General features: G+C 47.8%; 1 protein-coding gene across 4 annotated transcripts in view; it reads right to left on the bottom strand.

Moving 5' to 3' along the window:
- Positions 1-19,220, bottom strand: part of COMMD7 (COMM domain containing 7) — a 38,986-nt gene that overhangs the window by 11,222 nt on the left and 8,544 nt on the right. For 2 of the 4 annotated variants that reach the window (XM_030826258.1, XM_030826260.1), the window contains exons 2-3: positions 13,894-13,947; positions 13,696-13,798 (exon numbers count right to left, since the gene is read on the bottom strand). In XM_030826258.1, the coding sequence (XP_030682118.1) occupies positions 13,696-13,798; positions 13,894-13,947 (157 nt within the window). The remainder of the gene's footprint in view (positions 1-13,695; positions 13,799-13,893; positions 13,948-19,220) is intronic. The other 2 variants (XM_030826259.1, XM_030826262.1) reach the window with 2 other exon arrangements.

Genomic DNA, 19,220 nt, shown 5'->3' with positions numbered 1-19,220 from the left:
GCAGATGGGAGAGAATGGAGAGCTGCTTTCATCCAGTCATTACTGGCCCGGAAGGCTGACCAGCTGAAGCCACCCTGTGAGGCTCACAGACAACAGAGGTCCGCAGTCACACATGCACATTTACTGAGCGCTGCCATGTGCCCGCACTGTGCTAGATGCTGGGAAACATCAATGAACCGAACAGACAACAATCTCTGTTCTTATGAGGCTTCCATTCTACTGACAGGAGAAAGACCACAGCAATAACGTAAAACATAAGCCCTACAGGGTATAAGAAGTGGGAGGTTGGGCGTGGTGGCTCACGCCTGTAATCCCAGCACTTTGGGAGGCTGAGGCGGGTGGATCTCAAGGTCAGGAGTTCAAGACCAGCCTGGCCAACATGGTGAAACCCCATCACTACTAAAATACAAAAATTAGCCGAGCGTGGTGGTGAGCGCCTGTAATTGCAGCTACCTGGGAGGCTGAGGCAGGAGAATCACTTGAACCCGGGAGGTGAAGGTTGCAGTGAGCCGAGATCGTGCCATTGCACTCCAGCCTGGGCAGTAGAGTGTGACTCTGTCTCAAAAACAAAAACAAAAAACCCAAAAAAAGAAGGGGCAAAGTGTCATGGAGAAAAATAGTAGGGTGGCACATGAGGCTGGCAGTCCTGGGGAATTTAGTTCAATGTTTGATTAAATACCACTTATGACTACACTTCATTGCTAATTATTCTTTTGTGTGTGTGTGTTGCTAGAAAGAACTCGTTGGGAAGTGGGGAAGGGGAGTTACCTCCTTTTCATAAAAAATAAAATAAAATAAATAAAATAAAATAAAATAAAATAAAAATCAGTTACAGATCACCCACAGGGGCCAGATATCTTGCTAAGTATTAAAATAAAAATAGGGCCGGGCACAGTGGTTGTAATCCCAGCACTTTGGGAGGCCGAGGCAAGCGGATCACTTGAGGTCAGGAGTTCGAGACCAGCCTGGCCAATATGGTGAAACCCCGTCTCTACTAATAATACAAAAAATTAAGGCCAGGCACGGTGGCTCACATCTGTAGTCCCAGCACTTTGGGAGGCTGAGGTGGGTGGATCACAAGGTCAGGAGTTCAAGGCCAGCCTGGCCAATATGGTGAAACCTTGTCTCTACTAAAAATACAAAAATTAGCTGGGCACGGTGGTGCATGGCTGTAGTCCCAGCTACTCAGGTGGCTGAGGTAGAATAATTGCTTGAACCCGGGAGGTGGAGGCTGTAGTGAGCCGAGACCGCACCACTGCACTCCAGCCTGGGCAACAGAGCAAGACTCCATCTCAAAAAACAACAAAAACAAAAATTAGCCGGGTGTGGTGGTGCATGCCTGTAATCCCAGCTACTCAGGAGGCTGAGGCAGGAGAATCGCTTGAACCCAGGAGGCAGTGGTTGCAGTGAGCTGAGATCGTGCCACTGCACTCCAGCCTTGACGACAGAGTGGGACTCTGCCTCAAAAAAATAAATAAATAAATAAATGAAATAAAAACAGGCGACCAAACGGGGTGGCTGAGCCTGAGGAGGTCGAGGCTGCAGTAAGAGATTGTGCCACTGGCCGGGTGCGGTGGCTCACGCTTGTAATCCCAGTACTTTGGGAGGCCGAGGCGGGCGGATCACGAGGTCAGATCGAGACCACGATGAAACCCCGTCTCTACTAAAAATACAAAAAATTAGCCGGGCGTGGTGGCGGGCGCCTGTAGTCCCAGCTACTCAGAGAGGCTGAGACAGGAGAATGGCGTGAACCCGGGAGGCGGAGCTTGCAGTGAGCCGAGATTGCGCCACTGCACTCCAGCCTGGGCGACAGAGCGAGACTCTGTCTCAAAAAAAAAAAAAAAAAAAAAGAGATTGTGCCACTGAACTCCAGCTTGGGCAACACAGCCAGACCCAGTCTCAAAAAATAATAATAATAATAATAACAAAACAGGCAGCCAGGCTAGGTGGCTCATGCCTATATCCCAGCACTTTGGAAGGCTGAGGCAGGTGGACTGCTTGGAACTCAGGAGTTCAAGACCAGCCTAGGAAACATGGCAAAACCCTGTCTCTACCAAAAATACAAAAATTAGCCGGGAGTGGTGGCATGCGCTTGTGGTCCCAGCTACTCGGGAGGCTGAGGTGGGAGGCTCACTGAAGCTCAGGAAGTCAAGGCTACAGTGAGCAGAGACTGTGCCACTGCACTCCAGCCTGGGCAACACAGCCAGACCCAGTCACAAAAAAACAAACAAACAAAAAGAATAAAATAAAATAAAAAAACAGGCGGCCAGGCGTGATGGCTCATGCCTGTATCCCAGCACTTTGGGAGGCTGAGGCAGGTGGACTGCTTGAACTCAGGAGTTCAAGACCAGCCTAGGAAACATGGCGAAACCCTGTCTCTACCAAAAATACAAAAATCAGCCAGGAGTGGTGGCATGTACCTGTGGTCCCAGGTACTCGGGAGGCTGAGGTCAGAGGCTTGCTGGAGCTCAGGTAGTCAAGGCTGCAGTGAACTGTGATCACGCCACTGCACTCCAACCTGGGTGACAGAGCAAGATTCTGTCTCAAAAAAAAAAAAATTAATCAAAAATAAATAAATTAATAAATTAATTAAAAACAGGCTTAAATAGTGGCCCTACTGCCAAGTTATCCGTAATCTCAGCTAGGAGATAACACATACTAATAATGACAATCATAATATTAGCAGCAATGTGCTACCACTTAGTGAAGTGAGCACCTTATTACATTTATTATCTTTATCCTTATAATAAAAGTATGAGTCTACTATTAGTTCTCAGGTACCATTGGGTCTCAGAGCTGTTAAATCCCTGGTGAGTAAGCAAGCACAGGAGGGCCACCCAGCAGCCATGCCAGACTGGAGTCCTATCTAGATCCTGATGGGAACCCATTCCAAACAAACAAAATACAAGAGACAATGAGGAAATTAATACTGACCTTGTATTTTCCTTTTAGATATGATAATGGCATTGTAGTTTGATAAGGGGGAAATTCCTTTTTTTCTTTTAGAGATAGACAACTAGGTATTCAGGAACAATGTCTGATACTGCCTTTAACATAATCCAGTTTGGGCCAGGCGCAGTGGCTCACACCTGTAATCCCAGCACTTTGGGAGGCTGAGGCGAGCGGATCATGAGGTCAGGAGATCTAGACCATCCTGGCTAACACGGTGAAACCCTGTCTCTACTAAAAATACAAAAAATTAGCCGGGCGTGGTGGCAGGCGCCTGTAGTCCCAGCTACTCGGGAGGCTGAGGCAAGAGAACGGCATGAACCCGGGAGGCGGAGCTTGCAGTGAGCCGAGATTGCGCCACTGCACTCCAGCCTGGGTGACAGAGCGAGACTCCGTCTCAAAAAAAAAAAAAAACATAATCCAGTTTGCACTGGGCATGTTGCTCACACCTGTAATCCCAGCTACTCAGCAGGCTGAGGTGGGAGGACTGCTTGAGGCCAGGAGTTTGAGACTAGCTCAAGCAACAAAGCAAGACCCCCACATCTCTAAAACTAAACTAAACTAAAGTAATCCAGTTCAGAGAGCAGTAAGGAGCAATGGGTGGGGTCCACATGAATCAATCTGGCCATGGGTTAGTAACTTTTATTTTTTTCGTAATATGGACTCCAGCTCTGTCGTCCAGGCCGGAGTGCAGTGTTGGGAACTCTGCTCTCCGCCTCCTGGATTCAGCCTCCGATGTAGCTGGCACTACAGGCGCCCACCAACATGCTCGGCTAATTTTTTGTATTTTTAGTAGAGACGTGGTTTCACCGTATCAGCCAGAATGGTCTCGATCGCCTGACCTCGTGATCCACACGCCTCGGCCTCCCAAAGTGCTGGGATTACAGGCGTGAGCCACCGCGCACAGCCCGGGTTAATAACTTTTGAAGGATTTTCTTTGGTTTGTTTTTTAGAGACAGGATCTTCCTCCGTTGTGCAAACTGGAGGGCAGTGGTGCAATCATAGATCACTGCAGCCTGGACTCCTGGGCTCAAGGTATCTTCCTGTCTCAGCCTCTGAAGTAGTTGAGACTACAGGTGTGCACCACCATGCCCAGTTTTTTTTTTTATTTTATTATTTTTTTAAGACAGAGTCTCACTCTGTCACCCAGGCTGGAGTGCAGTGGTGTAATCTCAGCTCACTGCAACCTCCGCCTCCCAGGTTCAAGTGATTTTCATGCCTCATCCTCCCAAGTAGCTGGGATTACAGGCATGTGCCACCACGCCCAGTTCATTTTTGTATTTTTAGTAGAGACAGGGTTTTGCCATGTTGACCAGGCTGGTCTCAAACTCTTGACCTCAAGTGATCCGCCTGCCTCAGCCTCCCAAAGTGCTGGGATTACAGGCGTGAGCCACCATACCTGGCCAATTTTTTTCATTTTTTGTAGAGGTAGTGTCTCACCATGTTGCCCAGGCTGTTCTTCAACCCCTGGCCTCAACAGATTCTCCCCCTTTGACTTCCCAAAGTGCTGGGATTACAGGCATGAGTCATTGTGCCTGGCTGAAGTCAGGTATTTTAAAGAATTACATATTAAATAGTACAAGAAAAACATTTTTTTAAAAAGGCAAAAAAGGGCGGGGCGCAGTGGCTCATGCTTGTAATCCCAGCACTTTGAGAGGCTGAGGCGGGCGGATCACGAGGTCAGGAGATCGAGACCACGGTGAAACCCCGTCTCTACTAAAAATACAAAAAAATTAGCTGGGTGTGGTGGCGGGCGCCTGTAGTCCCAGCTACTCGGAGAGGCTGAGGCAGGAGAATGGCGTGAACCTGAGAGGCAGAGCTTGCAGTGAGCCGAGATTGCGCCACTGCACTCCAGCCTGGGTGACAGAGCGAGACTCCATCTCTACCAAAAAAAAAAAAAAAATGGCAAAAAAGGCTGGGCACAGTGGCTCATGCTTGTAATCTCAGCACTTTGGGAGGCTGAGGTGAGTGGATCACCTGAGGTCAGGAGTTTGAGACTACCCTGGCCAACATGGTAAAACCCCCTCTTGACCGACCAAACAAACAAACAAAAAAAGCCTGGCGTAGTAGTATGTGCCTGTAATCCCAGCTACTCAGGAGGCTGAGGCAGGAGAATCACTTGAACTCAGGAGGTGGAGGTTGCAGTGAGCCGAGATCGTGCCACTGCACTTGAGCCTCGGCGACAGAGCAAGACTGCCTCTCAGAAAAAATAAATCAATAAAATAAAAAGGGACCGGACGCAGTGGCTCATGCCTGTAATCAGCACTTTGAGAGGCCAAGGCAGGTGGACTGCCTGAGCTCAGGAGTTCCAGACCAGCCTGGGCAACACAGTGAAACCCCGTCTCTAATAAAATACAAAAAATTAGCTGGGCATGACGGCATGGGCCTGTAATCCCAGCTACTTGGGAGGCTGAGACAGGAGAATCGCTTGAACTCAGGAGGCGGAGGTTGCAGTGAGCAGAGACTGTGCCACTGCACTCCAGCCTGGGCAACAGAGCGAGACTCTGTCTCAAATAAATACATAAATAAAATAAAGTAAAATGGCAAAAAAGATCAGTACTTTACAAAGCTTTTACTTGACTCTCCCCCTGCCAAAAAGGAAAAAAGAAACCAAAAAGTTCCATCATTAACTGTGCTTCACAGATACTGGTTAAGCAAGTTTCTTTACTGCAGGACTTTTCAGAACCTGAGATGTGTCAATGTGTGCTTGAATCTCCAGGGTTCCGAGGCTGGGGTTGGGGGGAGAGTATTTCTGACTCTGGACACACGAATTTGAGGAAGACTGATCTGGTGGTTTCTTGAGGCCACTTCAGCTCTAACAAACTGTACTTCTACAATAAGAGCTTCTTGCATAGGCAGGACCAGGCCAAAGGAAGAGGACACTGATGAGGGCCTGGAGGCTCTTACATTGCAGATTAGATTAGGAAAGGCCTTGAATGCCAAACTGAGGCCTACAGACTTCATTACACAAGGTAAACAGTTGAGAGGAGCAGCATGATATAAGTTGTGCTGTAGTAAGTGTGCTCCAGGGTAAATTGGAGTCTGGATGGGAGAATGGAGGTGGAGATGTAACTGCCATAACTAGGCACGAAAGGCTAAGAAACTGTTCTGGGATGGCAGCCTTTGGGAATAGAAAGAAGGGATGCACAAGGACAAAGGATAAGAAAGGGCCAGGAGGCCGGGCGCAGTGGCTCACGCCTGTAATCCCAGCACTTTGGGAGGCCGAGGCAGGTGGATCACGAGGTCAGGAGATCGAGACCATCCTGGTTAACACGGTGAAACCCCGTCTCTACTAAAAATACAAAAAATTAGCCAGGCGTGGTGGCGGGCGCCTGTAGTCCCAGCTACTCGGGAGGCTGAGGCAGGAGAATGGCGTGAACCCAGGAGGCGGAGCTTGCAGTGAGCCGAGATTGCGCCACTGCACTCCAGCCTGGGTGACAGAGCGAGACTCCGACTCAAAAAAAAAAAAAAAAAAAAAAAAAGAAAGGGCCAGGAAGGCCAGGAGCAGTGGCTCACACCTATAATCCCAGCACTTTGGGAGGCCAAGGTGGGGTGGATCACCTGAGGTCAGGAGTTCGAGACCAGCCTGGCCAACAAGGTGAAACCCCATCTCTAATAAAAATACAAAAAATTAGCCAGGTGTGGTGGCGGGTGCCTGTAATCCCAGCTACTCGGGAGGCTGAGGCAGGAGAATTGCTTGAACCTGGGAGGCGGAGCTTGCAGTGAGCCAAGATGGCGTCTTTGCACTCCAGCCTGGGCAACAACAGCAAAACTCCATCTCAAAAAATATATAATAAAATAATAAAACTTAGAAGGCTTTGGGGCATTAACTAGCCCAGACATACATTCACATACGCATTATTAGGTAAAAGTTTTATCCCATAATTTGACATAAAGGAATAGGACTGAACACTAGCTGCTCTATCAATAAATAAAGGCCATAACAGCCGGGCACAGTAACATGCCTATACTCCCAGCTACTTGGGAGGTTAAGACAGGAGAATCATTTCAGCCAAGGACTTCCAGACCAGCCTGGGCAACATAGCAAGACCCTGGCTCAACAAAAGCCTCAACAAAACAAAGGTTACAGTTGAGCAAGCACTGTGTTAAGTACTCTACAGGCATTCATCTATTCATTCCTAACACCGAAATAAGCTGCTATTATTATTCTACTTTTCAGATAAGAAACTGAGGTTCTACAAGGCTGATTTGTCCAGAACCAAATGGCTACATTCAGTGATGGGACCAAAACTCAAATCAGAGTGAGCCTGAAAAGCCCATCTCTTCACTGGTATGCTGAGTTCCTCAATTTTCTCTGTATCTATAGAAAATGATCTGCTATAGGCCGGGAACAGTGGCTCACACCGGTAATCCCAGCACTTTGGGAGGCTGAGGTGGGCAGATCACCTGAGATCAGGAGTTCGAGACCAGCCTGGCCAACATGGTGAAACCCTGTCTGTACTAAAAATACAAAAAGTAGCTGGGCATGGTGGCACATGCCTGTAATCCCAGCTTCTCAGGAAGCTGAGGCAGGAGAATCACTTGAACCTGGGAAGTAGAGATTGCAGTGAGCCGAGATCGAGCCATTGCACTCCAGCCTGGAAGACAAGAGTGAAACTCTGTCTCAGAAAAAGAAAGAAAAATATAGACTAGGCTGGGCATGGTGGTTCATGCCTGTAATCCCAGCATTTTGGGAGGCCAAGGCAGACAGATCGCTTGAGCCCAAGAATCAAGACCAGCCAGGGCAACATGGTAAAACGTCGTCTCTACAAAAAATACAAAAATTAGCCAGGTGTGTTGGTGCACCGTAGTCCCCAGCTACTCAGGAGGCTAAAGCAGAAGAATCACTTAAGCCCTGGAGGTGGAGGTTGCAGTGAGCTATGATGATCAGTCTGGGTGAGACCTTGTCCTAAAATAAATAAATAAATAAAAAGAAGGAAAATATAGACTCAACGTCCCTTGGGAGGGTCACAGCATCTCCTAAATTCTATTCAATTCGCTCTACACGTACTGAGCACCTGCTTTATGCCATTACCTTGCTTCTAACCATGGCTTAGGAAAGAACAAGACTCGCCCCTGAGTTTGAGGAACTATCTATTAGAGCCATGAGACAGATACATCAGATACAAACAAAACAGCAGGAACAATAGAAACCTGTAAATTAGTACTGACCAAAATGATAGTTACAGATAAAAAACATATCTCAGATGCTAGAAGGGGAGGTCACTGTGAATTCAAGTGATTTGGGAAGGCTTTCTGAGGCAGCACAGGACTGGAGCTCAAGGCTGAAGGCAATCTACCAGGACACAGTGGGGGGCCAGGTGCGGTGGCTCATGCCTGTAATCCCAGCACTTTCAGACTCCAAGGCAGGAGGATCGCTTGGGCCCAGGATCGCTGGAGACCAGCCTGGGCAACATAGGAAGATCCTGACTCTATTTATTTTTAAAATAATAGGCCGGGCACAGTGGCTCACATCCATAATCTCAGGACTTTGGGAGGTCAAGGCAGGCGGATCACCTGAGGTCAGGAGTTCGAGACCAGCCAGGCCAACATGGTGAAACCCCATCTCTACTAAAAGTACAAAAAATTGCTGGGCAGGGCGGCTCATGCCTATAATCCCAGCACTTTGGGAGGCTGAGGTGGGCGGATCACTTGGGGTCAAAAGTTCAAGACCAGCCTGGCCAACATGGCGAAACTCCATCTCTACTAAAAATAAAAAATTAGCCGGGCGCAGTGGCTCATGCTTGTAATCCCAGCACTTTGGGAGGCCGAGGCGGGCGGATCACGAGGTCAGGAGACTGAGACCACGGTGAAACCCCGTCTCTACTAAAAATACAAAAAATTAGCCGGGCGTGGTGGCGGGCGCCTGTAGTCCCAGCTACTCGGAGAGGCTGAGGCAGGAGAATGGCGTGAACCCGGGAGGCGGAGCTTGCAGTGAGCCAAGATTGCGCCACTGCACTCCAGCCTGGGTGACAAAGCGAGACTCCGTCTCCAAAAAAAAAAAAAATTAGCTGGGCACAGTGGCTCACACCTGTAATCCCAGCACTTTGGGAGGTCAAGGCAGGCTGATCACCTGAGGTCAGGAGTTCGAGACCAGCCTGACCAACATGGAGAAACATCATCTCTACTAAAAATACAAAAAATAAAAAACAATTAGGCAGGCGTGGTGGTGGGCGCCTGTAATGCCAGCTACTCGGGAGGCTAAGGCAGGAGAATTGCTTGAACCCGGGAGATGGAGGTTTGCAGTGAGCCGAAATCATGCCACTGCACTCCAGCCTGGGAGACAGAGCAAGACGTTGTCTCAAAAAAAAAAAAAAAAAAAAAAATTAGCTGAGTGTGGTGGCATGCATCTGTAGTCCCAGCTATTTGGGAGGCTGAGGCAGGAGAATCGCTTGAACCCAGGAGGTGGAGGTTGCAGTGAGCCGAGATCACATCACTGCACTCCAGCCTGGGCAACGGAGTGAGAATCCATCTCAAAAAAAAAAAAAAAGAAAGAAAAGAAATAATAAATAATAAAAATAAAAATACAACTACAAAAAATTAGCCAGGTGTGGTGGTGCATGCCTGTAGTTCCAGCTACTCGGGAGGCTGAGGAAGGAGAGTTGCTTGAACCTTGTCGACGGAGTTTGCAGTGAGCCGAGATCTTGCCACTGTACTCCAGCCTGGGTGACAAGAGCAAAACTCTGTCTCGAAAAAAAAAAAAGGATACAGTGTGGTGGGGTGAGGAAGACAGGGAAGACTGGGGGCAGAGACACTAGACAGAGGTCTCCTGAAAATTAGTGCCCATAACAGGTGTTTGGTAGACAGGTCTCAGCCCTCAGATAAACCCATTTCCAAAGATGAAGGCCAGAGAACGAGAATAATGACTTATGGTTCTGGCCGGGTGTGATGGCTCATGCCTGTAATCCCAGCACTGTGGGAGGCGTGGCCGGCAGATCAACTGAGGTCAGGAGTTCAAGACCAGCCTGGCCAACATGGTGAAACTTGGTCTCTACTAGAAATACAAAAATTAGCCAGGCATGGTGGTGGGCGCCTGTAATCCCAGCTACTCAGAAGGCTGAGTCAGAAGAATCACTTGAACCCGGGAGGTGGAGGTTGCAGTGAGCAGAGATCGCGCCACTGCACTCCAGCCTGGCTGACAGAGTGAGACTCAGAAAAAAAAAAAAAAAAGACTTGGCCGGGTGCAGTGGCTCACACCTGTAATCTGAGCACTTTGGGAGGCTGAGGAAGGTGGATCATGAGGTCAAGAGATTGAGACCATCCTGGCTAACACAGTGAAACCCCATCTCTACTAAAAAATATAAAAAATTAGCTGGGCGTGGTTGTGGGTACCTGCAGTCCCAGCTACTCGGGAGGCTGAGGCAGAACGGTGTGAACCTCGTAGGCAGAGCTTGCAGTGAGCTGAGATCACGCCGCTGCACAGACAGGGCAAGACTGTGACTGCGTGACAGAGCGAGACTCCATCTCAAAAAGAAATAAATAATAATAATAATAAAGACTTGTGGTTCTGCACTTTAGGCACCATGTTGGTCAGGCTGGTCTCAAAATACTCATATTTGTGAGTAAGAAGTGGTTGTAAGGATGTTCACTGTGGCATTGTTTGTAAGGGTGAGATATGGGAACAACAGAAATATCCAACAACAGGATATAGATTAACTAAAAGGAGATATATTCAGTCTATGGGATATTACGTCCATCTAAAGAATGAAGGTGATATGGAAAGAGCTCCATGATATACCAGGTATGACGAAAAAATGTGAGTTCCAGGACACTTTTTACGGTTTGCTACCATTTATGAAAAACAAAGCTACATGAATACGTTCATTAGTGTACATAAAAATATAAAAGGCCATAGTCCAAAATTATATTGTGATTATCCCTAGGGACAAAAGTAGGAGGAGAGTAAAAGAGGATTTTTACTTTTGACTCTCTATAGCACTATACTGCCTTTTTTTTTTTTTTGAGACGGAGTCTCACTGTCGCCCAGGCTGGAGTGCAGTGGCGCGATCTCAGCTCACTGCAAGCTCCGCCTCCCGAGATCACGCCATTCTCCTGCCTCAGCCTCCTGAGTAGCTGGGACTACAGGCGCCCACCACCACGCCCAGCTAATTTTTTGTATTTTTAGTAGAGACGGGGTTTCACCGTGTTAGCCAAGATGGTCTCGATCTCCTGACCTCATGATCCGCCCGTCTTGGCTTCCCAAAGTGCTGGGATTACAGGCGTTGAGCCACCACACCTGGCCACTCTGTACTGTTTTTGAAAGTTTAAAATGAAAATTTATTCCTGCTGGTGCAATGGCTCACACCTGTAATCCTAACACTTTGGGAGGCTGAGGAGGGCAGATCCCTTGAGCTCAGGAATTTGAAACCAGCCTGGCCAGCATGGCAAAACCCCATCTCTACAAATAATAATAATAATACAAAAAATAGCCAGGCGTGAAAAAAAAAAAAAAAAAAAAAAAAAAAAAAAAAAAAAAAAAAAAAAAAAATAGCAGGTGGTGGTGCATGCCTGTAGTCCCAGCTACTCCAGAGGCTGATGTGGGAGGATCACTTAAGCCCAGGAGGCGGAGGTTGCAGTAAGCTGAGATCATGCCACTGCACTCCAGTGTTAGCAACAGAGCAAAAGCCTGTCTCAAAAAAAAAAAAAAATGTATTCCTATATAAAAAGACTTCGGCTGGCCGGGCGCGGTGGCTCACGCTTGTAATCCCAGCACTTTGGGAGGCCGAGGCGGGCGGATCACGAGGTCAGGAGATCGAGACCATGGTGAAACCCCGTCTCTACTAAAAATACAAAAAATTAGCCGGGCGTGGTGGCGGGCGCCTGTAGTCCCAGCTACTAGGAGAGGCTGAGGCAGGAGAATGGCGTGAACCCGGGAGGCAGAAGTTGCGGTGAGCCGAGATTGCGCCACTGCACTCCAGCCTGGGCGACAGAGCGAGACTCCGTCTCAAAAAAAAAAAAAAAAAAGACTTTGGCTGAGTACAGTGGCTCATGTCTGTAATCCAGCACTTTGGGGAGCCGAGGCGGGTGGATCATGAGGTCAGGAGTTCAAGACCAGCCTGGCCAACATAGTGAAACCCCATCTCTACTAAAAATACAAAAATTATCCAGGCATGGTGGCGCTTGCCTGTGCCTGTAATCCCAGCTACTCAGGAGGCTGAGGCAGGAGAATCGCTTGAACCTGGGAGGCGGAGGTTGCAATGAGCCAAGATTCCGCACTGCACTCCAGCCTAGGCGACAGAGTGAGACTCTGTTTCAAAAAAACAAACAACAGACTTCAAGGCCAGACACAGGGACTCACTCCTGTAATCCTAACACTTTGGGAGGCTGAGGTGGGTGGATCACCTAAGGTCAGGAGTTTGAGACCAGCCTGTCCAACATGGTGAAACCCTGTCTCTACTAAAAATACAAAAAATTAGCTGGGTGTGGTGGCGGGCACCTGTAATCCCAGCTACTTGGGAGGCTGAGGCAGGAGAATCACTTGAACCCAGGAAGCGGAGGTTGCGGTGAGCCAAGACAACACCATTGCACTCCAGCCTGGGCAAAAAGATTGAAACTCCGTCTCAAAAGCAAAACAAAACAAAAAAACCCTCAAATTCTTATCAAGTCATGACAGCAAAGAAGGCAAGAATCACAAAAACATGAGGCTCAGAAAATTTCACAGTTGAAAATCTCTGGAATGTTCTAGTTCAAGCCCCCAGAACCTCAGGAGCACAGTACAGGGCAAAGGAAAGAACTTTTACTAAGATATAGGAAGGTGCTGAACAGAAGCAAACAAATTAAACCCCCAACTTCTAATACACTTGAACTGATGCTGGGCATGGTGGCTTATACCTACAATCCCAGCACTTTGGGAGGCCAAGGCAAGAGGACAGCTGAAGCTAGGAGTTTGAGACTAGCCTGGGTAACAGAGAGACTCTATTTCTACACACAAAAAACATTAGCCAGGCAGGGTGGTGCACACCTGTGGTCCCAGCTACTTGGGGGGTTGAGGCAGGAGGATCACTTGAGCCTAGGAGTTTGAGGCTGAAATGAGCTATGACTGTACCACTGTATTCCAGCTTGGGCAACAGAGCAAGACCCTGTCAAAAAAAAAATGCTCCATTTAAAAAAATTATTAGATTTGGGCTGGGCGCAGTGGCTCACGCTTGTAATCCCAGCACTATGGGAGGCCGAGGTGGGCAGATCATGAGGTCAAGGGATCATGACCATCCTGGCCAACACGGTCTCTACTAAAAATAAAAAAATTAGCTGGGCATGGTGGCGCATGCCTGTAATCCCAGCTACTCGGGAGGCTGAGTAGGAGAATCACTTGAACTCGGATGGCAGAGGTTACAGTGAGCCAAGATTGTGCCACTGCACCTCAGCCTGGCGACAGAGAGAGACTCTGTCTCAAAAAGAAAAAAAAAAGTATTAGATTCAAGGGACATTGTCAAATTGCTATAAAAGCTTCCAAATGCTTATTCTCAATTTCTGTCCTTATTATAGAGAGGACAAGAGGACATTCTGGGGACATAACTCAAGATGCAGACTGAACTTTTGAGCTGTGCTGCACCACAGCACACTACTATTCCACTATACTATGTTCACCTGTTACGTGGGCTCCCTCTGGAGACAGAGTCCCACCCACATCTGGCTCATTACCGAATGCTCTGGCTTGGTCCATGGAGCATGCTTCAGTGATTCCATGGACTAAAGGAATGTTCAAGTTAATGTCTCTGGCCACAGCTGCTAAGAGAGGTTACTCACCATTTGGAACCACAAGGAGGCTTTTCACGATGCTTCTGAGGGAGCCAAGACTCATCTGATTGGTGGTGGCAAATTCAGAGAGCTGAGCCAGAAACCTTTCCACCTGCAGAGAGAGAAAAGTGAAAACCCGGGCCTTCACTTTCTAAGCATCTCAGGGACCACGGACCCACTCTCCCTAACACAGAATGTTTTATTTACCTCTTTTGGCTCAGTTAGGAAGTGGAAAAGCACCTCTGTCAGGGCTGAGAACTGCTGTGAAGAAAACAACACAGAACCTCAGTACAATTTCTACTCCTGGGTCAGCCTGCCCCACCCCAGGCAACTGCAGAGCCTTGAGAGGGAAGAACAGTAACAGCCAGGTGCTATGCCTGTTCTGATCATCCTACAGTTACAAATGTTCACAATACCCACGACCAGTGTCAATATACCTGTGTCACTACATCATCTGAAAAACACGTTTATTGGGATACTTAGCAGACATGTATCGAGAGATCGTAAGCATACGCACTCAGATGCACACATATATCTCTAGGACACAGACACACACACACACACACACACACACACACACGCACGCACAAAGGGAAAATCGTCAGAAAATTAAAAGCAGTTACCACTTTGTAGGATTTTTATTTTCTTCTGTTTTACCTATCCATATTTTCTTTCTTTCTTTTTTTTTTTTCTTCCCCTGAGACAGGGTCTCTCTGTCGCCCAGGCTGGAATGCAGTGATGCAATGTCGGCTCACTGTAACCTCTGCCTCCTGGGCTCAAGCAATCCTCCCACCTCAGCCTCCAGAGTAGCTGGGACTACAGGCACATGCCACCATACCCGGCTAATTTTTTTTTTTAATGTAGAGACAGGGTCTCACTTTGTTGCCCAGGATGGTCTCAAACTCCTGGGCTCAAGTGATCTACCCATGTTAGCCTCCCAAAGTGCTGGAATTACAGGCATAAGCCATGCACCTGGCCTCATATTTTCTTGGGTTCCCCCCACCCATAAATATCTCATTACTTGTGTAAGATAACAATAAATTGTAACACTTTATTATGCACCTAGAACAGACGCTTACAGTTTTGTGTGTCTTAATCTTTTCTCTTTACTGGTAATGTGTTGTTAGGAACTGAATGTTTGTGTCTCCCCAAAATTCATATATTGAAGCCCTAACTTCCGTTGTGACAATATTTGAAGACAGGGCCTGTTAGATGATAAAGGTTAAATGAGGTCATAAGAGTGAGACCGTAGCCCCATAGGGCTGGGGGCCCTTATTTTATTTTATTTTTTTAGATGGAGTCTCACTCTGTTGCCCAGGCTGGAGTGCAGTGGTGTGATGTTGGCTCACTGCAACCTCCACCTCCCAAGTTCAAGCAATTCTCCTGCCTCAGCCTCCCGAGCAGCTGGGATTACAGGTGCTCCACCACACCTGGATAATTTTTGTATTTTTAGTAGAGACGGGTGTCACCATATTGGCCAGGCTGGTCTCGAACTCTTCACCTCAAGTGATCCACCTGCCTCGGCCTCCCAAAGTGCTGGGATTATAGGTATGACCCACCGCACCCAGCCTAGGGCTGGGGCCCTTATAAGAAGAGGAAGAGGCCAGGTGCAGTGGCTCATGCTTGTAATCCCAGCATTTTGGGAGGCCAAGATGGGAGGATTGCTTGAGGCTGTGAGTTTGAAATCTGCCTGGGCAACATAGCAAGACCCCATCTCTTAAAAAAAAAAAAAAGGAAGGAGGGAGTCATCTACAAGCTAGGAATCACACTGGCTAGCACTTGATCTTGTACTTCCGAGCAAGCAGAACTGTTAGAAATAAATGTCTGGGCTGGGCATAGTGGCTCACGCCTGTAATCCCAGCACTTTGGGAGGCTGAAGTGAGCAGATCACGAGGTCAGGAGTTTGAGACCAGCCTGACCAGCATAGTGAAACCCCGTCTCTACTAAAACAAAAAACAAAAAAAATTAGCCGGGCGTGGTGACGTGTACTTGTAATCCCAGCTACTCGGGAGGCTGTGGCAGGAGACTCACTTGAACCCAGGAGGCAGGGGTTGCAGTGAGCTGTGATCATGCCACTGCACACCAGCCTGGATGACAGATCGAGACTCTGTCTCAAAAAAAAGGAAGGAAGGAAGGAAGGAAGGAAGGAAGGAAGGAAGGAAGGAAGGAAGGAAGGAAGGAAAAGAAAGAAAGAAATGTCTGCTGTTGGAGCCAACCAGTCTATGATATTTTGCCTTAACAAAATACCAGCTGCCCAGGTATTTTGTTATGGCAGCCTGAGCTGACTGAGACACAGATCATTACTTTCTCATGTCCCTCCCTGTGAACAGGGTGTATGGGCTGGACGCGGTGGCTCACGCATGTAATCTCAGCACTTTGAGAGGCCGAGGTTGGCGGATCATTTGAGGTCGGGAGTTCAAGACCAGCCTGGCCAACATGGTGAAACCTCGTCTCTACTAAGAATACAAAAATTAGCCAGGCGTGGTGGTTCGTGCCTGTAATCCCAGCTACTCAGGAGGCTGAGGCAGAAGAATTGCTTGAACCTGGGAGGCGGAGGTTGCAGTGAGCGGAGATCGTGCCACTGCACTCCAGCCTGGGTGACAGAGTGAGACTCCGTTTCAAAAAACAACAACAACAACAACAACAAAAAGCCCACTGTGTATGGCATAGTGGGGAAAACCAGGATGCCAGGGTTTAAAAGACCCAGTTCAATCAGTGTTCTCCGTTGACTACTCTTGTGAATTTGGTCAAGCCATTTAGCATCTGTGTCCCAGTCCCCACGAGGAAAATAAAGGTAAGAATACACAGTTTCCAATACTAACAGAAACACATGCAGAGCCTCTAGCACAGAGCGAAGCTGGACGCTAAACAAATGGTAGGTACAGTTAGAGCCATAAGTAGAGTCACTATACCATTTGATCCACCTTCTAGAAGCAATATATAAAAAAAAGATTATAGGCAGATACTTCAGCTTAAAACCCCCAAAGTTGTATGTGTAGTATGTTAAATGCACTTATCCCTTCTGCTATGACACATTAAACTCTACACATCTGTCAGGCCTCTGTATTGTTTTATTCAAAAATGTATTCTATTTTAAAAGAAAATGAAACTGGGTGTGGTGGCTCATGCCTGTAATCCCAGCACTCTGGGAGGCCAAGGTGAGAGGATTGCTTGAGGCAAGCAGTTCGAGACCAGCTTGGGCAATCTGCATAAAAAAATTTTAAAATTAGGCAGGCAAGGTGGCATGCTCCTGTAGTCCTAGCTACTCAGGAGGCTGAGGCAGGAGGATTGCTTCAGCCCAGGCATTCCAAGCTGCAGTGAGTTATGATCACACCACTGAACTCCAGCCTGCGTGACAGAACAAGATCCTAGCTCAAAAAATAAAAAATTAGTCAGGCGTGGTGGTATGCACCTGTAGTTCTAGCTACTCTGGAGGCTGAGGTGGAAGGATTGCTTGAGCCCAGGAGCTTGAGGCTGCAGCAAACTATGATTGCGCCACTGCAATCCAGCCTAAGCGACAATGCAAGAATGTCTTACTGATCCCTCATCCCTATCTCTCTCTTCCCAAGCCCTCCTTATCCTCCAAAGCCCTGCCAAGAAACCATGACATTCCCAACAAGAAAGGGACCTACCCAGATTCTCAACTTGTGAGGCTCCCTGGGGCCACCTAGAATTTTCAACTCTGATAAGGAACACAAACATGTCTTAGAAGAGAAGCTTCCTTATATGGCATTGCAGCTTCACAGCAACTTAAATATTGTAAGTGCACAGTAAGTATTTGCTGAATAAATCTTTCCTAAACACTCCCCCCATGCTTTGCCTTTGCAATTGCATAGGTGCCTCCCTCTGGAATGCTCACCCACCCATGGCTATCTATGCATGCATCTCAAAATCTTAAGGATTCTCCCCAGTAAACTTAGGAAGAGATGCACAAGGTCATTCCAGACTAGAGAAATGCAAATCAGTAAAACCAGAAGATACTATTTTTCACTTATCAGATCTGCAAACCCAAAAGTTTGACTAGGACACCGGTGCTGGTGAAAGTACAAGGAAGCAGACAGGTTCCTGCATGACTGATGATAGGATACACTGGGGTGACCTTTCTAGAGGGTAATTTCACAATGTGCATCTAACTTGTATTTTTTTTGAGGCAGAATCTGGCTCTGTCGCCCAGACTGGAGTGCAGTGGCGCAATCACGACTCACTGGAGCCTCCAACCTCTTGGGTTCAAAGCAATCCTCCCACCTCAGTCTCCTGAGTAGCTGAGATTACAGGCACACACCACCACATCCACACTGGGCTAATTTTTTTATATTTTGTAGAGACAGGGTCTCACAATGTTGCCCCAGCTCATCTGGAACTCCTGGGCTCAAGCAATCCTCCTGCCTCACCCTCCCTAAGAACTGGGATTATAGGTATGACCGACCACAGCCAACCGGCATCAAATTTTTAAATGATTATACCCCTCGACCTAGTAATTCCATTCCATGAAGTATATCCTTTAGGTATGTTCCAAAAAGTAATTATTTTGGCAAGTCACAGTGGCTCATGCCTGTAATGCCAGCACTTTGGGAGGCTGAGGCAGGAGGACCGCTTGAGCCCAGGAGACAAGCATTATGTTCAGGCAGCATAGTGAGAGTCCATCTCTACAAATCATAATAATACATTTAAACTTAAAAAGAAAAAAGGGGCCTGGCGCGGTGGCTCAAGCCTGTAATCCCAGCACTTTGGGAAGCCGAGACGGGCGGATCACGAGGTCATGAGATCTAGACCACCCTGGCTAAAACGGTGAAACCCCGTCTCGAAACCCTCTACTAAAAATATAAAAAAATTAGCCAGTCTTGGTAGGGGGTGCCTGTAGTCCCAGCTACTCGGGAGGCTGAGGCAGGAGAATGGCGTGAACCCGGGAGGTGGAGCTTGCAGTGAGCCGAGATCGTGCCACTGCACTCCAGCCTGGGCGACAGAGTGAGACTTCATCTCAAAAAAAAAGAACGCAGTAGATCTGTTCGTATTGAAGGGAGAAAATAGTCAGGATACATTGTTCAGTTCAAAAAACAACAACAAAAAAACAGGCCAGGTGCGGTGGCTCACGCCTGTAATCCCAGCACTTTGGGAGGTTGAGGTGGGGGGATAACCAGAGGTCAGGAGTTTGAGACCAGCCTGGCCAACTTGGCGAAACCCCGTCTCTACTAAAAATTCAAAAATGGCCTGCCGTGGTGGCTCACGCCTGTAATCCCAGCACTTTGGGAGGCCAAGGCGGGCAGATCACCTGCGGTCAGGAGTTTGAGACCAGCCTAGCTAACATGGTGAAACCCCGTCTTGACTAAAGAAACAAAAAATTAGCCGAGTGTGGTGGCACACACCTATAATCCCAGCTACTTGGGAGGCTGAGGCAGGAGAACTGCTTGAACCTGGGAGATGGAGGTTGCAGTGAGCCGAGACTGCACCACTGCACTCCAACCTGGGCGACAGGGCAACACTCCATCTCAAAAATAAATAAATAAATAAATAAATAAATAAATAAATAAATAAAT

This window comes from Nomascus leucogenys, chromosome 13 (assembly GCF_006542625.1).
Source record: "Nomascus leucogenys isolate Asia chromosome 13, Asia_NLE_v1, whole genome shotgun sequence".
In the NCBI taxonomy this organism is placed as follows: Eukaryota; Metazoa; Chordata; class Mammalia; order Primates; family Hylobatidae; genus Nomascus; species Nomascus leucogenys.
The sequence above is the reverse complement of the archived record's forward strand: the minus strand, read 5'-3'. Positions and strand labels throughout refer to the sequence as shown.